The sequence below is a fragment of the Protomyctophum parallelum genome, assembly GCF_964188405.1.
Source record: "Protomyctophum parallelum genome assembly, chromosome: 9".
Lineage (NCBI taxonomy): Eukaryota > Metazoa > Chordata > Actinopteri > Myctophiformes > Myctophidae > Protomyctophum > Protomyctophum parallelum.
Genome location: NC_139706.1, coordinates 27,447,056 through 27,470,595, shown reverse-complemented (window position 1 = coordinate 27,470,595; position 23,540 = coordinate 27,447,056). Strand labels below are relative to the sequence as shown.

Genomic DNA, 23,540 nt, shown 5'->3' with positions numbered 1-23,540 from the left:
CCAGTCATACTTGCTGCTTTTGTTTAACAGACGTTTGATCTGAACAAGCTTTGTTTACTTTGATGTTGTAGATGAGGTATATTGATTCAATGGCACCAATAGGGGGAGCTTGCACACTTGCTATGACCTAGCTCTCTCCCAGAACATCTTTTCTTGTCTCTCTCCTCATGCATTTTTCATTCCCCCTCCTCCTCCTCAAGGATCCTTTATATAGCCTTTGCCTCTGTCTCTATTGGCAAGTTTTATCCGTGCATTTTTTTCTTTTCTTTTTTTGCTTGTTTTGCCACCTTAATCGTCGTAAATGTTTTACAGGGGTCACATGGCACCAATTTCTTTGCTTCGTTCCAGAGTCACCGATAATGCTGTTTGTTCCCTGTCAGAACAAGACCCATTGACAGCGGTTAAATTAATCTCACTACGTCTCACACTCCATCTTCTCCCTCCTGTTTCTCAGTTTACAGTCACTCACTTCTTTTTCACTCTGTTTCTGCTCCTTGTGGCCCTCCTCCACCGCGACCACAACACCCCTGCCGCCTTCCTGCTCCACTCATGCAGTTTCATCCCAGAGGTGAAGTGGAGACTCCTATAATTACCCAAGTGTCTGTGAAATGAATCATTTGGCGGCTGATTGAGCTGCATGATGGGGAACATCCATCCTGAGTGGTACAACTGAGCCCCCCCCCCCCCCCCCCCCCCCACAAAAGGGTGGGACACAAAATGCCTCAAATCATCAAATTGCCAAGAAGAAATGTCACCCTTTTCACATTGGCCTACTATAGCGCCACCGGGAGGCCACAACCTGACCTGCCCTGGTGGAGACCTGTGCCCAGAGGGGCACTTTTTCTAGTTTCATAATCGTTCTTGATAGCCATACATGGTTTGACATACTAGATCTGCATATTTGGAGCCGGCCTAGAGTCGTGTAGCGATACCGCCTCGGGGCATATGCATAATTATGCAATAGGGGCGGGTGAAGTGTGGCTGCGCCAGGCTAGAGCCGGCCAGCGACTCTACATCTGACCTCACTGACACCACTTTCATAGTTTAACTCCTGCTTCTCAACTGTGCCGTATTAAGAAGCTCTGTTGTTTCGCCCTCAGGGCTTCTTACTGGCATATAAATTAGACCAATCAGAGTGTAGTCTCCCATTGCAGGGCAATACCACACATTTATATACTGTAGAGCTGTTGCGTGGAAATAAGAAAAAGGTCCTCCCCTTCTGTGTTGCCTAGAACTGGAGAATTGATTGTTGAGGTCATGTGATTAGTGACATACGGATGGTATACTTTGACCCACCCTCTCTAGGCTTCCTCATTCACTAGAATGGGGAATATCACTTCCAGCTGAAACAGTGTGACTTGTAGTAGTTTATATTGGCATATGGTTATATATAACGTTTCACAAGACATAATGGAGCATTTTCAGCGAATTGATTTCTATCATAAATACATTTGCGCTATTTCCACGCCCCATCTTCCGTACAATAACACTGCTCCCAATTCTATCTCCAAATGCGACGGCTCTCCACGTGTCTCCACTGTCCGATTGGGTACACGTGCGCCCGATCACGTGACACACGCGTCCATGCAGTGCAATGCATGTTGGGTTACAGGTGCATGATGGCCAAATTTTATGTGTCACAGTTTTCAGTGTAACACCAATGTCATATAATTTTTTGGGAGAGACTCAAGTGTGCAAGAATTCTAGTTATCTACAAGTACTAACAAGCCTTCAAGTCGCAGTGTTTCACCTGGCAGCAGTTCGACAGGAAGTCTAGTATCCAGTCGCACATGGGTGTAGCTCTCTGTCAAGTCTTGCTGGGACAATGGTGTTGAAAGTCCAGCTGTAGTCCATGAACAACATACGCACATACTTGTCCTTCAGCTTCTTGTCATCCATGTGACGAGAAGGATCTGTTTGGATCTTTTTGGACGGTATATGCAATCTGGATCTGTTTTGACTTTAGACGGTATGCAAACTGCCACAGGTCCAGCAAGGCAGGCCAGTCCGGAGCAGATGTATTCTCTCACAACGTCACAACAAACACTGTGGTATACTGTAGTAGAAATTGGACTTAAAAAAAACGCCGTACACTACTGTCAGAGTTAAATTAATTTGACAGTGTGTGAATTAAATAACCTTTTTGATATTGTGTATCTTTAGAGACACAATTGAACTACAGAAATTCCAAACTATTTCCACACAGCTCCAGCGCATGGTCAGTGATTATTTGGTCTGGTCCCTCAGAGCTCTCTTTTGTTCCTGCTGCTTTGATGCTGATACTTTCTACTCACAGAGCGAGACGGCGTGGGTTGGGGGGGGGGGGGGGGGTGTAACAAGTGCCACTCTCTTTAGACTGGCATCAGACAAGAGACGTTACACTGGGGTTGAGGATGAATGCTGTGACAAAGTCAATAGGACAGATGGGGATTATGACTTCTCCATGGGCTTGATTGTTTAATTAGCCATTCCTTCATGGCATGCCAAGCCAAATGAAAACAAGGGAAGGGGAAAAACGAGAGAGAGAGAGAGAGAGAACAAATGTCTCCTGCCGTTCTTGGCCAGCACTCGTCGTCACAGATTGCAAAGGGCTCATGAGATTCTGGTGAGTTGTTGATATTGTTATCAGTGTAGAAATGATATGGCTCAAATTATATGGCTCAAAAGCCAACTCTCTGTAAATGATTAACACAGTCAGTTTCTCCTTTATTTTTTATTTTTTCTATTTCTTTTCATTTTCTGGCCAAAGTCAAGCAGTTTGGCATAGAAGCATTGTCATGTATAGCATTCTTTCTCATAATAATCACAAGCAACATAAAAAACTCATTGTCATGTATAGCATTCTTTCTCATAATAATCACAAGCAACATAAAAAACTCACCTTTTGGTGAACTCCTGACACTACCTGAAAGCCCAGATGTTTAGATCTCAGGGCATCTGTCAATCTTTTTTTTTTTTTTTTTTTTTTTTTTTTTGCGGCTTACGCCTTTTATTGATTTTTTAAGGGATAGAAAGTAGGCTGACAGGAAACGGGAGAGAGATGGGGGGATGACATGCGGTAAAGGCCGTGTCGGGTCCGGGAGTCGAACCCGCGGCACACCGCGACTGGATCACCAGTCCGGTGCCCAGACCGTTACGCTACGGCCTGGGCCATCTGTCAATCTTAAGGTGAGATGGACTAACCCATCTCTCCGCTGCCTCATGAGCGGCACACACAGATCAGTTCTCTGTCAGAGAGCCCTACTTTTGGTAGAGCAGCTGGTGGTCTGTAAGCAAGTGTTTGATGGAGGTCGTATCCCCCTGGCCAATAGGGCCTTGGATTTGATTCAGAGCTGTGACTAACTGGGCACTACCCATTTGGAGCCAAAGGCCTGCAGCACTAGACTAAGTCTGGTGAAAACTACACAGGCAGTGTGATATCAAATCAGGACCATGATTTAAGAGCTGAAATTGATGGATGGTATCAATTAAAACACGTGAAGAGTGAAATCACTGTTGCCACATGTCTGTTCAGGGTATTTAATGATAACATGACTTTCACCACTCCACTGAGCGTGACAGTATAAAAAGACGACGGCTTTTCCCCCAATAGGCTTGTCTCACTTGCTACCCCTGATTTGCTACAGATTGGAGCGCAATTCCCCCCTGTCTTGAGAAATCGACAATGTGGTGTTCTGTGACATCTGTTTGTCGTTGCCAGGAACTCTGGGTAATCCAGCACATTTGTATGGAGCAGCACGGCAACTACAGTAGCTCTCCAGTAAGTCTGAGAAGGATTATGGCTGTGCAGTTGATATACCTGGTGCGAGTTGGCACCTTCACCCACGCATACTCAAACTCAATTCCACCCAGCCTTCACAGGTGGAAGAATAGGGGAGCTCTCTAAAACTATTCCTACTATATATATCGTTGCTGGGGTTATTGTGAGACAACACTTTGCAAATGTCCAGTATAGGCATATCATTTGCGTGTCTACCGTAGAACCCACAGACACTGCCTGTCAGTACTCCATATAGTAGATATATCATTGTGCTACATTCATTTATATTTAATGGATGGCCACTATGTACAGTATCCCCATCCGCAAGAGGTATATTAAATCTTTCATATGGATTCGGTTTGGAAACAAACATAAGATATTGGCTCTCTATTTTCCCCCCATGTTTAATGCATTGCTACTTTGAATGGAAGTATTTATGAGGCCAGATAAGGCATGTGCAATATGGCTCTGTGTAATATTGCTGCTGTAGCCATCACTAGTCTGGGGAGTGTCTATGAGGGGGACAAAATGCCTTCAAGGGTCTGCGTTAGTTGGAGTGTGAAAGTGCAATAGAATTGGCAAAGATTTATTGCATTTACAATAGGAAAAGGACCCCACACAGAAAAAAGAAAAACACTCTCAAAATAATATATACCGGTAATACCATAGGTTATTTTCCTGTAAGGCAGTATTTATGATTTTTGTCTCAATAAGCACTGAATGGGTCCCCGGTTTGGGCATGTGTCTGGAGGCTATGCTGTAATTATGGACCTCAGACAGGGATAAAGTGAGGGCCAGTAATACAGCATCCAAAATTATTTTGCTGTCTGCTTTTATCTTGTTATGCTGACATGGCTGTATTCAAAGTCGTTCTTTTCATTTGTTTCCTTTCATTCAATATGATGTACTTCGGAAAGAAAATGCCAAAATGAAACAAAGGAGTGAATTAAGTTGCTGTGGCGTGCATTACTATACTGTATGTGGCTACTGTATTATGCATATGTAGGGGTGAGTGTACTATGAATGTGTATGTCTGTATGAGGTGATGGAAGAGTGCTTTTATTCCGTTCCAGTGTGAAAGTGGTGCACCATGAACGTTTTATTTAACTCTGAGAGTGCAGGGTCCATTTGGTTACATTTGTGCAGTCTCTGAATTACAAATTGATAAATTAACACTGAGGATTTTACTGTGTAGTTATCATATAAAGGACAGTAGCATTCTATGGCTCAGGCAAGCAGTGGGATAATACTAAACTCCACCAAATGTAAACTTTGTTTTGTCCCTGTGTTTCAGTCAGTGTCACTAATTAACAAAACGTTCCACACTGACAGCATTATCGTGACCCAAGCCAGGCTAACTCAACTAGCCCTTCTTCGCACACATCCTCCCTCTTTTTAACAGTGACAACTCTAATCATCGAAATTGATATTTTAAATGCCAAGTCCAGGGCTTCATTAAAGTGGTGTCAGAAGCAATAATAAATATCCGTAAAGGAGGGGGGAAAAGGTGTTAAATAATGACTTTAATCTAATTCATATCATCATGTTCCTTTCTGAAAGCTATTACATTTCTCTGATTGGCATATACTCCTTTGTCTGCAGGGCAAAATGAGTAACGGCCCATATTTTTCTTAAGCGTGATATGAAAGCATTAATTTCCACCAGCAAACCTGACAGAACAGGGCTCTGAGGGGCAAATTAATACAAAATGATCACATTTTCACTCATAATCAATATTGGTCAGTGACAGTGGGCCCCTATTTTTCATTCCGCCAGTCGTGTGGAGAAAATGATATGTGGCTCTCTCCTGTGAAGGGCCCTCTCAGCAACTTGGTGATGGAAATAGCATTTTTAACAAGTGGCCTGGGAAACTATTGATTATACTGTAGTGCCATTCGTGGGACTGCATTTGGTATGCCGTGAGAGTCACTGCTGCTATTCATGCATGTGGATCTAGATTAGAATAAAAGCATGAACATAGAAAGGGTTTGTTTGAAACAATACTGCTTTCTTGTCAAATGTCTTTGTTGAAAAATACTTTTTTGTATATTGCCGTCCACCAAGCAGACGTAGTTGCTGTCCACCAGGCCGACGGCATGGGTCTAATCTCCGGCCAAACACTGCACTCACATCAAAGGCGTAAGAAGAAATGGTACCCTTTTCACATTGGCCTATTATAAGCGTCACCAGGGCAGGAGGCCACCATAACCTATCTGGCCTGGTCAAGACCTGTGCTCTGAGGAGCACTTTTCTAGTAGTTAAAGCTGTACTATAGGTCACTTGTGAATAAATTAGAATTTTGTCCAATCTGTATGGTATATCACATCAGGCTTCTGTGTGCAGCCTAGAGGGCTGTGTTCAAGCTTCGTGCAACACAACATTTCTTTGGGAAACCCAGCCAATGCTTTCTGCAGGTTCTTTGCTTTCCACAAAGTCATTATTTGGTATTTTAAGTAGCCTATGTAATATTAACTGTAAATAACTGAATTTAGAATTGGACTTAGCCTTGCGAGACCGAGACATTATGTGGACACCATATGGCACCATATGGCAGAGTCGACTGTAGAAGAGGTTGGGTTGCCTAAGATGGTTACTGAGAAGGCCCATCAAATTGTGCAAATTGTTTAGTTTTAGTAGATGGGCATGGTAATAAGTAGACATATTACAAAGGAAGGCTATACCAGGATCTAGGACTACAATGGACCATTATACCACATCAGCATTTAATAAAAGATTATTAGATTACCCTATTTTTGAGGGGAGCTAGCCCCTCCTATATCCAGCTTTGAGGGTCTGTGTACTGTAAACACAAACATTGAAGACAAAAGTGTGTACACAAACATTGAAGACAAAAGTGTGTACACAAACATTGAAGACAAAAGCGAGAACGCATGGTGTGATTGGGTGGGAGATGTGCTATTGGTTGAGAATGAGATGATGTATGATGACGTATGATGATAAGAGTGCCCCTCACTTCACACAGGTGTGTTTTAAAAAAAGAAAGATGTAGAGGGATCTAAAACCAGAATAAAATGTCTTGAATATTGTGACATTAGGCATTTATTCCACCACCTATAGGACCATGGTCATAAATAGCATTTTGGAAATTAACGCTGTTATACTCAATTAGTATAATATTTTCATTGGATGTCCTCTGCATTACCACACACAATACCGTCACAGAGGAGACCACCAGAGAAATCTTATGAATAAATTGTAATTAATGGTCTGCAGAATTTGCATGACGGATATCTGTTACTGCCGTGTTTTTATGATAACAAAAAGTGAATAAGATCTGTCTGCAGCACTCTGCAAAAAAACGTTGTTCAAACAGAATTAGCAGGCACTATTTACCCTAAGACAAGCCATTTCCTTTTGATGTATGACTTCCCTATAACTGTAAGAATTGACTATTCTAATATTATGAATAGCAGTGCATTCGTGTGCACACCGCACGCTCTTTCCATCTTGTTTACTACATTTTATTTATGTGGGATTGCAATTGAAAGTGTAGACTAGCTAGTACACATTTGCACATGTTTACAATGGCTATTTAACCATATTTAATAGACACTACTATACAGTACTACAGCAGGCCTGCATGTGTTTTAATGACTCTTACACTTATGGATATTATTCTTAGATTATTTTATTTAAAAAAATTGCGGCTTACGCCTTTTTATTGATTTTTGAAGGGACAGACAGTAGGCTGACAGGAAACGGGAGAGAGTTGGGGGGATGACATGCAGTAAAGGCCGTGTCGGGAGTCGAACCCGCGGCACACTGCGACTGGATTACCAGTGCGGTGCCCAGACCGTTACGCCACGGCCTGGGCCCACTTATGGATATTATTACAATAAAGCCAGCAGCGGAGACGGAGATCTCCGCCTTATTAATTAATTACGTCGGATGCCCAGGGCGGAGATTAATCAAAAGACGGGGAAAACATTGTTTGATAACCGAGCGCACTAGTCTACAATTTACAATTTAGGCATTTAGCAGACGCTCTTAATCCAGAGCGATTTACATTAAGCAAGAACAAAAAGCATGGCAATACATCGCATATATAAAAAGTATTTATCATGAAACATGCGTAAACTAAGAACGTAACAGTGGAATATCTATAATGAAACTATACATATATACTATACTATGCTATACATATGTACTATGAAGTTCTATGACTACATACAATGCAATTATAGTGCTGTCTACATAACAAGCTGTAAGTCTGTATCAAATGCTATCTAAGTCTACAAAAGTGCTATCTAAGGGGGTAGGGTAAGTGCTATGGGCCATGATGGAGTCTGAAAAGGTGGTTTTCAGACTACGGTGGAAGATTGGGAGTGATGCTGCAGTTCTGACTGCAATGGGAAGTGCATTCCACATGCAGTCTACAGTCTAGGAGCGTCTATTGGGCAACATTCGATGTGTGTGTGCGGCGTGCGCGCGTGTGTGTGCGTGAGACGGCACTGTCTCAACATAGCTCAGAGACCTACCTCTACAACAACCGCCAGCCATTGTGTATTTCCTTGGGTTGTGCTCAAAGGATTTGTGGTACTGATTCAGAGATTTAACTAAACAGTCATACCTTGTTCCCCCCCACTGCCTATCTAGAGGGAGGGAGAGAGAGAGTGCACAATACTGTGTATGCATGAGATGTCAGTGCTATTTGACAAGTGACAGAATCCTAGGCAGCCAAGAAAGTGTGTACTGTAGTCCATGTGCATCCATGTTTTTCTTCTATTATTCTGTCCTCTCTCGACCTATACTGCATATGTCTACATCACATTGTTGTGCACCCAACATTGACACATTGCTAGGATATGCAAAATACATACACTACCAGATGCATTTTGCTCGTTAAAATTGCCAGAAGTAAGCATGCCACATCAATGTGTTATCTCCACTGTGTAGCAGCACTGTCTAGGTTTGCACTCATAATCATGCAACATGCAGTGCAGTGGTAACTAGATAAAGTTCCCCTCGGGGCACAGGTCTCCACCAGGGCAGGTCGGTTTGTGGCCTCCTGGTGGCCAATGTGAAAAGGGTGCAATTTCTTCTTACTCATTGGATGGCAATTGGATGATTTGAGGCATTTTGTTCCAAAAATGTGTGTTTGTAAAAATCCACCTGTTGGTGATTTGTAACAAATCTGTTACAAATCACTCATGACACTTTCACCCAGTTTGCACTCTATTCTTCACCTCTATTCCACACTCCACACCATTATTTCAGATAGTTGACCCCAGGTATTTAAACTCCTTCACCTCCTCTGCTCCTTCTTCAATGGAAGTTGCTCACTGGTGTTTGAAGCACCCGAAAGAATGCGCTACTTGATTTGTGCACAGGAATGTAGTCTGCAGTTCCATCTTTGCCCAATAGGGCAGCATGGCTTCACAGTTTCCCAACTGCTCAGGGGACCTGAGCTATCCAAATTGACTGCACACCCAGTTGAGAATTGTGCTCTCATGCCAGCTTAGATTAAAAGTAAGGCAGCAGACTCATGCAAACCAGTGGAGCCTACCTGCAACCTGGCCCGTCAGCCTGAGTGCTGTTAAACTTTGGTCAGTCCAGCAGTGAAATAACTTAACTAACCGCAATTTAATTTGTTACAGGATCCAACAGAAAAGAAAATAACTAGAGACCATCTTATGATGGGATCCCACCCACAATGATGTCAAAATGAGTGTAGAGATAAAAATTCGGAAGTATTTTGCTAGCTTTAGTTATAATAATAATTTCTTCTTCTCTTTTCTACATGAATATAACCATAACCATATAAAATGAAATGGGAGTTAAATGCTGCAATTTGTAAAAAATGGCAAAATATGACTCCTAACGTCGTTGAAGTAAAATGCCCCTGGGACTCATCTAAAAGACCATCCCTGCATCCCGGGACCCATTACATTCACAACCTATTTACATCACTGCTTATATAGTTACTGCTCACCCTTTACCTTATGTTTATATGATTCAAATATCCCGAATAATTATGTCAGTGTTTCTGCAGGTAATGCATGCCGTGCACACAACACTCAATGCCATGGACATTTGGCTACGGTATGTTGCTGTAGTGCTTAGCAATCACTTTGTAAAATGTGTGAAAATTGCTAAATGCAATTAGTAGTAGTTATACACACTTAGTTGGCTAGTACCAGCTAATAAAGTGTGGCTCGCCTAGCAGAGACTGCCCGGAGACTCTTCTCAATGGTACAGATGTAAACATGAACATTGAGAAGTGACTGTTAAAGCATGCAGTGTTAAAACTCTTTACTAATCTGCACATTGCACTTACCGACATCTTATCGGATGTAAGACAGTAAAGGTGCTCTTCTGGCTTATAGCTTATTTAGGCTAGGTCCTATGGGTGCTGAACATGTATGTTTCAAGCAAACTGTTCTAGATTTCCCTCATTGGTATCCTCATATGTAAAAGGCTTTAAATAGACGAAAAGCCAACAAACTGTCTTATGCACACATGTGTTTGTAGGTTACTAACACAAAACTTTGCCAAGTTACTGTACATCAGAAGTTAGTAGTGGCATCAGCTACCGTACCTTTCTATTATCTCGGGATTCATGCTGCTGGCTGCAAACAACACTGCGGCATGATCACTGTAAGCATGCAATATACAGTAGATTACAACTTACGGCCAAGCTACACCAGGCTTTTCTCGTGCGTTTACTCTAAACGCGCGGACCGTGCGTGCGTAAGCCAAATGCCCTGGCTACATCCATCTGTCAGACGTGCGGCAGATTTGTGCGGGACCTTCCGGGAGGATATATAGATACGTGCGCATGGGGGCATACGCACGTAAAAAGATTAGAACCGATCCTATTTTTAGAGCACGCGTAGGATGGCCCGCGTTATCCGTGCGTCTGGTGTAGCTGGTATCATTGACATATATTGGTCCTATCCAAACGCACTGTACGCGCGCAGTAAACGCATACGCACGCGCGCAAAATTGCCTGGTGTAGCTTGGCCGTTACCAACTTTGAAATACTTGATAATAAGATAAGGAGCCTGGCTGGTATGTTATTTTACTCACACTCCATTTATTGCAAGAAATGGTCATACAGTGACAGTCCAAAGAATCCAAGGGTTCTGCAAGTGATTCTATGCTCTGGGGAGTGCAATAAACCCACATCATTAGGGCCCGAGCGCTGCACAGTAGTGCGTCAGTCCGTCACGCCACCATATATAATGATGATGATAATGAATTTATTTATATAGCACATTTCTAGACAAAGTCACAAAGTGCTTTACATCAAAAGAGAACAATAAAAGATCAATCCATGCAATAGCAGGCATAAAAATACAGAACATATAATACATTTACAATAAGGACAGTTAGGAAAAGGCTTTAACATAAAGGTGGGTTTTCAGGAGAGTTTTAAATGTGGATATTGATTTTGCACATCTTAGGTCAGTAGGTAGGGCATTCCAGAGCATGGGGGCCCTGGTTGCAAAGGCCCTAACGGCCTTAGTGACAAGCTGAGCTGTAGGGGTATCCAGGAGGGCCTTGTCTGAGGACCTTAGTGGGCGCACAGGTTTATAGGGTTTCAGCATGTCGGAGACATAGCTAGGAGCCTGGCCATTCAGGGCTTTAAAAGTCACGAGTAAAAATTTAAAATCAATTCTGAAACTAACAGGTAACCAATGGAGAGTAGCTAATATGGGGGTGATGTGGTCACAATAACATTTCAACAGATTGTCATACAGACTCGTGGGTGGTGTCATTGGACTTGGTTCAGAGTCCTTGTCCTTCATTGGTGAAACTTAGCGACTCCCCCCTTTCTGATAATTCTGTCAATATGTTATAGTTTCTATCATTTGCCATAACCTTTTAACAGTTTGTCGTACATAGTCATGAGTCACCTCACTGGACTCCATTGAAAATCCTCGTCCTTCAGTAGAGTTACTTAGCTGGGCTCCCAGTTCTGATTGGTCAATATTTGCTCGTAACGTGCAAAACTCTAGGTGAATCTGGTTATAAAATACGGGCTCCACATTGTGCGAGCGGCACCTGTAGCCGTGATATAATCACAATATTCAGTACCTCGGATTTTTGTGTACTTTTGCTTAAGAATATGATTAACCCACAATTTCATAATTATAATTCAGACTACTGGTAGTTAACACTGATTCATTCAAATTTGATTCGTAGCACATTCCTTTATGTAAAAGGACCATGTTTACTATTTCAAGCATATTCCCTTGGCCCTTCAACAGCCAGAGCAGCCCAAAGTCTCTAAATCAACATGGGGGTTTCTATTTCACTATAATAATAATAATAAATTCATAATAATGGATTGCATATTTATAGCGCTTTTCTATGGTCCTTATTCACACATTCACATAATGTACTTTAACTTTGGGCTTCCGCTGTGATTTCAATGTGTCTGGGGGAGCCAGATGGATTGGGAGATGCACACGGTTCCTAACTTCCTATTATAGCTGTTTATGCCATAGTGTGAAGACCATGCCTGCACTGCACTAACCTTGTCTTTCAAGCACACATTTTGTGACAATCCTTGAGAATACATATACAGTACATACCAGTAAGACACCCTGAGGGCGTGCACGCATCCGCCTGGGTGATGGCAGACTGCTGGACGAGTGCTGGCGCTTTGGCATGGGGGTTTAGATCAACATACGCACGCACGCACGCACGCACGCACGCACGCACACACACACACACACACACACACACACACACACACACACACACACCTCTATCAATCACTAAGTGAAGTCCTGAAGTAGCAGTATGTTTAATATGTTTTTTTTTCACCTTAGACTGTCTAATGTGTATAAATACCTAGAGATGCATCAATTTCCATTGCTCATTAATTAGCTAATTACTTCTCCAACTGTCGTCTTTTCGAAGGATGGGTTACTGACCAAGAGGGCAAGTCTCCCAGCTGGTGTCTGATAAACTATTAACCCTTTGTCTCTGCTATGTGGAGAACCTGCATGCCTACAGTACATTGTCTGTCAATTATTCTCTTTTCACAAATGTACAGTAGATGCAATTTGTGCAGTGTCTGTAATTAGAAATTCCGCAATAAAAATCGAACAAATTCCTAATAAATTCCTAGTCTCTTACTGTAGTTATGGACTGGTCTTACAACCAGTCATGGCTTAGACTATTCTTATGTTTGGAAATTAGATACAGGTCTTCACTCCATTGTTATTGATCACAAGAATCACAGCACTGCCAAGGAAAAAATATCTAAAAAGGCGTACAGGAGCAACGGACAAAAAAGATAAATGCTGCCATAAAAAAAGGAGTTTCGTATCATTAGCATGGGGTAATGGTGCAATACTGCTGAAATCCATTCTCAGAAGATGGTTTTCGAGTTTAGCATTGCAGGTGGCCTTTGAGTCTGTCCTAAATGAAGGTTAGGAGTAAGTTCCTGAGTTTTGGTGCAGCAGTACTGAGAACCTGAACTCCCATGATGCCGAGCGTGCAGAAACATTCAGCACTAGTCATTGTGTTTCACTATTCCAACTTCACTGTTCAATGATAAGCTGATGCAAAGCTCCTCTGACTTGTTAATGCTATATGCCTCTATGCCTGTATTAAATGGATTCTCCCAGAAAGTGCAAGCTCAACTCAAAGTCACCTCTTGAAAGAAATGTTGAATTGTCACTCTGCTAGTTTTGAGAAACTAAAGTAGGGATAGGACGGTCACATGACGTGTCTCATTCATAACCTTGAAAACAGAATATTCGGCACATTATGAAGCTGTGCTCTGGCCTTTTGTCAAGGCAAGATGATACATGTTCAAGTCTCAGTGTGGGTCCCCGGACTGCACTTTGAGAAGCTTTGTTATACTGTAGGGCAGGGTTCCGCAATTAATTTTCCTCAAGGGCCATATTTTGACTACGGTACCAGGCTGGGGGCCGAGTCGGCATGTGCGAGGTCGAGGTCTTGCCCTGAAATTAATGTTCAGGGCAAGACCCCATTTGAAAAGGACCCCCAGTTTGACATGCAGAGGCTACTGACCCCAATGTAATGCCATTTATATCTGGGACCCCCCCCCCAAAAGAACAAAATAAATAATAATATATTTTTAAATTTTCTTTTTAATTCTTCCGTGGGCCACAAGGGGGCGCTCCACGGGCCGCAGATGGCCCGCGGGCCGCTAATTGGGGAACCCTGCTGTAGGGGAACAAGCTCTCTGTTTGTTTCATCTTCGTCTGCAAGTTATGTGAGCACAACCTGGTGGAGGATGGCTTTCAAGGTCTCGGAGTGGTCTGTCTTCTAGAATGATGAGTCAATTCATTCAGTGGTAAATATAGGGTGTCACTTGTTTGTTTTTATGTTTGTGAATTATTTTTTGATGTCTGAAAGTCTGCCCAAATGTGCTGTGTAGGTTTGATCGACAAGTGATATCCTAAACATTGCAACAAATGCTTTGCATATGCAGCCTAACTGGAGAGTCAGCAGGACACAGGTGCATACTCAGCCAAGAGCTGCCAAGCATATGAGGCTAAATAGCTTTATGAACAAAATCAGCTTGTTACATGATTTTGTTCTACTTGCACAAACAAATAATGGTCAAGTCAACAGTCGACAACACAGGGATTAGATGCTGCACAGGGAGACTACTGTAGTAATGTCTAAATCTAGTAGTGGAGTTCAAAAGTGCATTTGTCTTGGCACTAAAATCATTATTTGATATTGAAGAATTTATTAGTTTTTAATAAGTTGTATGTCATGCTTTTAAATGTAATTCTTGTCTTTTTAATGCCCTTTATACTTTATGTAAAGCACTTGAATGAATTGCCTTTGTGTATGAAACAAAAAAATGCCTTGCCTTTAATTGCGTAATGATCACAGGACCTGTGGCCTTGTGCCATATTAATACAGTCTACTACTGGTTTATTGGTATCCAATCTGGGAACCCATCTGCAAAACAAAGAGAAAACAGTGACCTCTTTTCCTCTTTTGAGTCAACAGTCTGTCTCGAGAGACTAATTGCTACCGAATGCTGGTGTTAATCAGCACGTATAGTTCTTCATCATCTTGACAACGAGTATCTCGTTTGAGTCAAGAGAGTGCAACAACTCCATTGTCACTCACTACGTGTGAGATGATAATCAGTCCCGTGTCCTGAATTATCATTAAACGTTGTTTATTAAAACAGCTTAGTGTGTGGCTTTGCCACATCTGTACAGGCATAGGGCTTCTTCTGTCCTCCCACTATTTGATATGTACTGGAGGCTCTGCTGGTACCAGATGGGTTATCACTGACAGCTGGATGCAGGCCAGTCAATCCTCTTGGGTTCACCTGTCAGCCTGCATTTCTCCTATCCATCCAAAGTGTTGCTGGCAGTTCCTCTGTCCCTCTCCTCTTCTGCCCTGCTGTCACTCTTCCTACTAGATTGCTTACCTCCCTTCGCCATCAATTGCTCTCTCTTCCTTACCAGCACAGGGTTAATGTTATGTGTGGATCAGTCACTTCTCTCTCTCTCTCTATCCCACAATATCCCTCACGTGCATCTAGTTGTCCCTCATCTTCTTACTTCCCCCTCTAGGGGTCCACTCAGTTCTGTATATTTATACCGGTTTCCCCCACTCGCCACTTTAGTCCGAGTTTGCGGTTCACAAATCCTCCACAAGCTCTCATTGACTGCAATGTCACTGAACTTCCTATATGTAGTTTTGCATCCCATGCGTGTCAATGGCACCTGACTGACCCGTGGTACGTCTCTACCTTATTCTTCTATCATAGCCTTGGTTTTACCCAAACAAGGCCAACGTGATTGGTTCTTGAGATGTAACTTAGCATGATTACTATTACCGTAAGTGCTGGACTGTGCGAAGAGCCTGGATTGATATATTGGCTAATTAATTAGAACAAATATTTGTGGATTCACTATTTAGAAAATAAAATGTGCTGAACATTGGAAGCTTGAAAACAGTTTGAATCGCAAGTTTGCAATGCATTTAGAGGCAATCCTATGTAGGTTTTTTAAAATATATTGTTTTAATCATTATTTTTATATACAGTACACTATGGTAGCAGTTCACAGATCAGTGCCTTTGTGATTGTGACTTAAAACACATTCTTTCTACACTTTGCATAATCATTTACTAATGTAATGTTTTAAATTGAGGTTATAAACTGTCAGTCATTTAATTGCAATTTAAACTGTGACAGACCTTTAATTGCAAAAATGACCTTTAATGACAATAAGTAATGGATCTTCATATAAAATGTCAAGCTCATTAGGATAATTAATGTTTGTTGCATGTGTCCATGCAGTTGTGAGTGGAATGCTGGATAATGCCTTTTCTCATAATTATTGAATTTGGAGCTGTTTCTTTGAATGACTGTTGAAGTATACTTTGTATCTAATTTTGTTTTCAGTTGATTTTCTTACCTGACCTTATGTTACAATAATTTGTCAGCCATGGCTTTTTCAGCCTTGTTTGATTAATTACCGTTGTTCAGGGGTGGTATGTGAACAAACAACATATGGTCTTGTCATTTATCAACAAAATTCACTGTGGGCATTGAAGTTCAAATAACAGCATGAGGATAATTAATGATGCCAATATAATGTAATTAATCAGTCACACAACTTCAACAAAAAACAAGAAATCACAATTATGACTGTCCTTTACAGTCTCTCTCTATATCTCTATGTACTCTATACTGTACATAATGTGCACAATCAGCTGCACATGCATACATACGTGTATTCAAGGGTGTATTCCAGAACAGCACTAATGGTATGGACCCTATCCACACCCAGTGACCGTTGTGCAAGTACCAGTGTACCAGACAGTACAGACAGACAGTGTATGTCAGAAAGTGATTGGACATTGGACCAGCTCAGACATGGTCTAAACGAAGTCCAACTGAAGTCTTGGTGTGTGCTGTGTGCGACCCACTACCGTTATTTATTTGATATATTTTGAACGGGTAACGCACCAAAAGGCAGCTCAAGTTCTGACCGGTTCAAGAAAATACGACATCTCACCAATCCTGCATTGGCTTCCAATCACTTTTAGAATTGATTTTAAATTTGTATTAATACCTTTTAAGGCCATCTCTGGTCTGGCCCCATCCTACATCTCTGACCTACTGGAGCCATGTCCCACAGTGCACCTTGATGTCCTCAGACAACCTCCAAGTTAAAAACGAACGGTTGATCAGACGTTTGCCTTCAGAGCCCCAACTCTCTGGAATGCCCTCCCTCTGGAGATCAGGCTCAGGTTCTAGTTATTATTATTATTATTGCTGATATAAATATAACATTCAAATAACTTACACATACCTGATTTTTGTGAATCCATATATACCCTTCTGATTTTCTTTTTCTTTGTGCAATATACAGTAATATATTTACTTACTTCTTACTTAGGCCTTTATATTCCATTCGGAACATATAGCCATTGATGAATCGTTTCCACCCTCGTCTGTTTTGCGCCACCCTCTCCAACTGTTTCCACATCAGTCCCTTCTGTTTTCCTTGTGGGTTCCATGTCAATGTTTGGTATATTGCCGTTTAGCTTTTTCTTAATGTGTGACCAACCAATCCAGCTCCAATTTCTCCTTATCAGCTGTAACAGATCTTTAGTTTAGTTTATATGAAATGCAATAACAAAAGTTACAACCAGTATAACACTGTCATCAGTGCTGTTTCGAGGCTTTGGCACATCCCCCAGTCATATGCTTCAATACAGTAGGTGGTTTCAGTAAAGAGAATGCATGTGATAATTAAGTTTATATCACAGTCACAGATGTCTCCCAAAATATGCCAGAAGCAGCATGGCCACTGAGGGTGGTCCAGCTCTTGTTTCCATTTGATGATTTTGGTGAATGGTGAACTGTTGTTTCCCGCATCTTCTGACATCATTATATCGCATTATTTCTGCTTTCACTTCATACATGAGCAGATACGTTTCCTCAGTAGAAAACTGTTTGCTTCTCATGCAATTTCCCGAATCCCATATGCCTCATGCCATTATAATTAGTTGTACAATGGTGTTGCATAGTGAAAATACAAACTCAAAACATTGTGAGCTTGTACTTGTAGATCTGCTATTTCCCTGCATGGCACCTGCTTAATTAAGACTATCTTTACAGAGTTTGGCCTACATATGACATGTCCAAAATAGGCACCCTGTGATTGGTCTAATTAATGTTATTCCCAAAACACACCCATGACTAATTCAGAGACTAAATACAACCCCTTTTCACCTTGCTCCTTACTTTGCGACCAGAATATGTGCCATGTAACTAACGTGTTAAACTGGAGAGTTGGACAGGCCCCCAAGGCACTTTTTAGACCATTTAGACCTTGTGCCATAGATCATCTAAATAGGGCCCTGTACTGTATCTTCAAGGGAATATGGGAAGTTGTACACCTTACTTTATAGGTTATTAAGTCCAGCAGAGTTCCGTCTCTGCTGGACTTGCACAAAGTGCAAATGAAGATGAGATTAGTCAATTAGTTTTCAGTAATTATTAAAGGTCTCGATTAGTGGTATTATTAATATTATTATTATTGCACTGTTGAGTGTAATTAAAATAAATCCATTTAAGAAACCACCTCAAGGATTCCCTCACAGTAATGAAGTGTGAGAGCTGTGAGTTGAGAGACCCAGCCATGCCCGTGTGAAGTGAGGGGCGCTAATACATTAAAGTCTAACTCATGTTGATTAGGTGATGTAATGGTGATGTGAAACAAACGGTGCCAACACAAATATTAAATTATCTTTATTGTTAATGGCATTTAATTGTTGTGTTAACGACAAGATGACGTACATTTTCCCTTCATTGTCAATGGCATTTTTAAAACAAACCTTATCAAACCCTGGATAGCCAAACATGGTTTGACATACTGGATCTGCATATATGGAGCCGGCCAGCAACTCTATATCTGACCTCACTGGCACCAGATTAATAGTTTAACTCCTGCTTCTCAACTGTGCCGCATTAAGAAGCTCTGTCGTTTCAGCGTGACTGTCACCTCTCGCTCTCAGGGCGTCTTACTGGTTACTAGTATTATTTTATTATGTATTTTATTTTATTTTCAACATAAAACAAACCTTTATACAACAAAATGTCTTATGTGTGTCAGGGGAGTAGCCCTTATAGAGATTCAGGCCACGTTTCTGTTTTAGGACAGCTAGTGATCTATCAGCAGTGATGTTGAATTGAATATGCAGTGTTTACTCCAACCAAATACATGTATGTGAAGGCCCGACTAACATGTCATCACAGATCCATTCTTTGGGAGAGGAATACGTTTTGGCCCTCTAAAAATGATGCATGTCCTCAACACTGTGAAACTAACAACTCTGTAGTATCAGGGTTCATGGAACAAGTGGATTTACATTGGTTTAGCCATAGAGTCAGCCTCTTTTGTTGTTGATCAAACCTATATTTATGTATTTGTTGTGCTATTTTCTATTGCTGTGAATTAATCTTTGTGGAACAGCTGTGTGGTAGGGATTAAGTGGCAATGGAAAGGGCTGCCATTAGTACTTGGCCAGAAAGTAATTTGACAATAAACAGCACATTGCAAAGGGGATAATATGTGATGGTTGAAGTTCCCAAAAGTCTCACTGTCCCCCAGCAACAGCAGATGATGTTCAAAGACAGAATTATTCAGTGGATAGTTTAGTATAGAAATATCCTTTGTTTATTAGAAAAATATATTACAACAAGCCTGTACTGTTTTTACTGTGGCCTTGAGCATTTCATATCAAATCAGATTTTGTGACCTTAGCTAAACTTGGAGTCAAAGTGGATATGAACAGAGCCATTAGATTATTTCTATATATGGTATGTCCGTATAAGATCTGTGTTTGCTCTGCTTTATCACAGCCTCCATTTCCGTTCCACGTATTTGTTCAGTTGCTAAAATACAGTCCAATTGCTCCCAACCACTTTTCCTTGGATCTCCTCTCTTACACCTGACTCAAGAAACGCCCCCACCCTTGCACACACACACACACACACACACACACACACACACACACACACACACACACACACACACACATGCACACACCATTTTGTTTTGTCTCTGAGCAAATATTTTTGCTTTCATCTTTCTCCCCAATTTAGTCATTGCCAATTTCCCCACATGTGTACTGTACTGTGGTCCCTGACGCTATAACAGTCCTGCCAGCATAGTGGCTTTGGGAGACCAACCGGTATAGGAGTCACTATAGTGCAAGGACACAATCCCCTGCTGGCTTCCCACATGTAAACACAATCGATGCCAGTTGTGTTCGTTGGAGCAACTCAAGCCTCTGTAGTGGTGTGCAAATATTTTACCTTTATGATAACAGTGGGCCAGTGAGCCACTCTCTCTCTGTCTCTCTCTCTCTTGCTGCGTTCACATGGGCAGATACAAAGATACAGTCTACCATTCATTGTCAATGGAAGCCAGCGACATGAAGCTGCAAAGATGCATCTGACGTTTGTAGCTTCTGAAAAAGCTACAACAGCTGCTTATCCCTAAACTTCTTTGCCTTTTTTTACTATTTTGAAAAATAATATTAAAATTGTTCAACTATCCGATCTACATCAACATGTTGTGAGCTTTTAGATCAGCTATTTGAACTATTAAAAAATCATTTTGAAAATAGTTTAAAAAAAAAAGAAAAAAAAAGGCCAAATTGTTTAGGGATAAGGGGTTTAGCATTGACAAAGATTTGAACCACACGGTCGGGTTAATGTTTCTGCTCTACTCTTTTGTTTGGCTTTATTATGGATTAACAGTAAGCATAGTCAATGTAAATACAACCTCACCAATTAAATAACGACATTGTATGAAGATAATCTGAGAAACGTTGGCAAATCAACCTCTAAAAATGTGAGTTTAACCTCAAAACTTTTTTGACACTCGTTAGCATTATTCATCAGTGAAAGGGTTCTGTTTTGTCACTGGAGGGTATCCAAAGCATAAATGGAAATGCATTCTGGTGGAAAGAGACATAACAGTTAGCAGTAGTGCTTCCTCTGATTAATGACACCACCAGATGTGATTAACACATCTCTGATTGTGCTGTCATTCCTCCAAATGGACAGGACCTCACTGCTGCACCCTTCAGCTATTCCAGTCCAAATGGCCGGGTATGGAGATGTGTCTGTCTGCCTAAAGCACTCAGTCATTATAAAGACCTCTACACTCTTCACTAAATCAGCCTCGGCCCATCTGGAGACGAGGGTCCACATAAGACACAGTTCTTCTGGCCCAGCCCTCCCTGGCCTGTCTTCAATGAGGTGTCATTCCATCAGCATTAGTACCAGACCTCATGGGCAAGGATGAAAGTGTGACCTTGGACCTACAATACACTATACAATCTTGAGTGTTGATTTAAGTGTGTGCAAATGCACACAGATGGACCTGTAAGGGTTATTTTGGTTACATGTGTACACACTCTTGAGTTACAATTAAAAATGGATAAAATAACGCTGAGGATTTTACTATGTACCTAAATATTTCCACTCAATTTCTTGCATTGACATATTTATTAAGCTATTAAAAAGGGATCACTACAGTTCAGCCTTGCACATTATGAATAGACGTGCTCAGAAAGTTGTCCGAAATTGACCCATTGGCTTTATTACTGTGTAAAGCAGTGGTTCTCATCCTTTTAAATAATCCTATTTGAACTGGGGACCCCCCCCCCCACCCTGATAAGCATTTGGAATTGTAGGAGTTGAGGCATCACATATTTGTTTACTCTGTTCCACAGATAAATATTATTACACCACCACCCAGTGGTGGTGCTGCTGCACAAGAGCAGAATGTGGGAATTTTGTTCATGAATGTTTGTTCATGATTGCTTTATTTGTCACCATCCAATGCTGCATGCTCCTGCATCTGAACGAAGTGGATGCGTGAATATTTTCTTTGTAAAGAATATTTTAATGAAACATGCAAAGTGTAATTTTATTTAATTGAATGTAGTAGGAGAAAAATGCCTCAACACTGATCAGCTGATGCTAATTGCTGTCCTTGATGGGCCCATTCTCATTTTAATGATTATTTCACTCAGTTTCCAACCCATTTCATTAATCTTTTCTAACTGCTGTCACCTCTTGACCCCGGACGTGGTTGGGGTCCTGAACACCTGCCAAGCAAATAATATACAAAGACTCCTGTGGCATACAGTTACCACGTTAGTTAATGGTAAACTTCCATTATCACAGGTAATAGATGGGGTTCTCTATCCCTGGTGCTTGATACCACACCAGAACATCAATTCTTAATACAAAATTGATCTGTGACGATTCCCCCACAGAATCAATCATGGCCAATCAATACAGTGCAATGTGCCACTGGTCCTTGGGATTAGATGTGTATTTTATCACAGACATGAAACTTCCCTGTCCCTACAGTATGTGCCCCCCTCTCTCTCTCTCTCTCTCTCTCTCTCTCTCTCTCTCTCTCTCTCTCTCTCTCTCTCTCTCTCTCTCTCTCTCTCTCTGCCTCGTCAGTCTATCTCCTGTGTCTCTCTTTCTGTTTGTACCATTACAGTTTAATGTATAGGTAGTGTGTCACAGGGGTTAAACTACGGATTAGTTTTGTTTGAGTGGCATGTTAACATCTGTGTCTACGCCTGGAGTCGGCTACAAGTCATCTGTAAATCCTGGGTGTTAATTTTACTCTGAGTCCCTGTAATAAAATCCCTTTAGTCTCTTTAATCTCTATTAAAGAAAACAAGCATGTAAAGAAGAATAAACAATCTGAAAATGCAAAGAATAAACTCACCGTTAAATATTTGACATCAAATAAAATCAAAGAACTACATATTCATGTAGTTAATGTCTTTATTCATGCAGAAGCTCAGAAAAAATGTGCCTGTTCCAAAAGAAAATGGTCACTTTATCAACACTTTGGATTTGGAATCTGTGTGACGACACAACCATTTGAAAACATATATTTTTGGGTGAATCGCACACAAAGAATTCTCCCGCTGTATAAGGACTTTAAGAGTAAAGGCCATGGGGTCACAAAAGTCAGTAGGGTTCATCCTGCAATTTGCCAAATCTAGATGTGAATCTTGTGCAGACAGTTGGCATTTTGGCCTGAGAGTGGTATTAGAGTATAGGACATGGGTTCACTCAAATGGTTATTCTTCTACAGTTTCGTTCAGTAGACTCGATTTGAGTTGTAACATTTTCATAATGGTTCTGTTAGCATTCACACTGCACTTTCTCTTTGTTAAGCACATCAAACATTGTAAACAAATGGCACGTGGCTGAAGCGGTTGCTTGTGTATTGGACACAATACCGAGGGAAACTCTTCCTGGTTTTCCTGTCAGTAGCCACATTTATCGCTTATCTGACCTCAAGGTTTCTGGTTTTGATTTACTTTGTATTTGCTACAAGCTGTTTGCATATTTTTTGTTAAGCCTCTGTTGTTTGACAGTTAAAAATCCTCACCATACTTGTAGTATGTTTCGTTTTGATGATTTATTTTATGATTGGTCGATTCACTTCGTAAGTTGGGATGTCTCATTCAGGTTTTTTGCTCCCGATCCGATTCCGTTCATTTGAAAATGACGTGATCGGCCCCGATTTCAGATCACAAACATGTAATTGATTCACCAACCGGTATCGTCTGATATGTGTGTATCGCCATTCGCCAGTACGTCTTCCTCATTTTTGTCTGACAGTCAGAGGCACATTCATGTGGACAATCATTTGCATTGCTCCACCTCACATTTAATACCATAATTAAGGCAACCGGGAATATCACACTGGAAAATAGACAGATCTACAATATTTCC

At 41.2% G+C, this 23,540-nt stretch overlaps 1 protein-coding gene across 1 annotated transcript in view; it reads right to left on the bottom strand.

Annotated features, from left to right (window-relative positions):
• Window positions 1–19,795, bottom strand: part of chrna10a (cholinergic receptor, nicotinic, alpha 10a) — a gene marked incomplete at both ends in the record, with an annotated part of 108,587 nt that extends 88,792 nt beyond the window's left edge. Inside the window, one exon of the mRNA XM_083772822.1 lies at window positions 19,750–19,795. Within this exon, the coding sequence (XP_083628948.1) occupies window positions 19,750–19,795 (46 nt within the window). The remainder of the gene's footprint in view (window positions 1–19,749) is intronic.
• Between the last annotated feature and the right edge of the window lie 3,745 nt (window positions 19,796–23,540).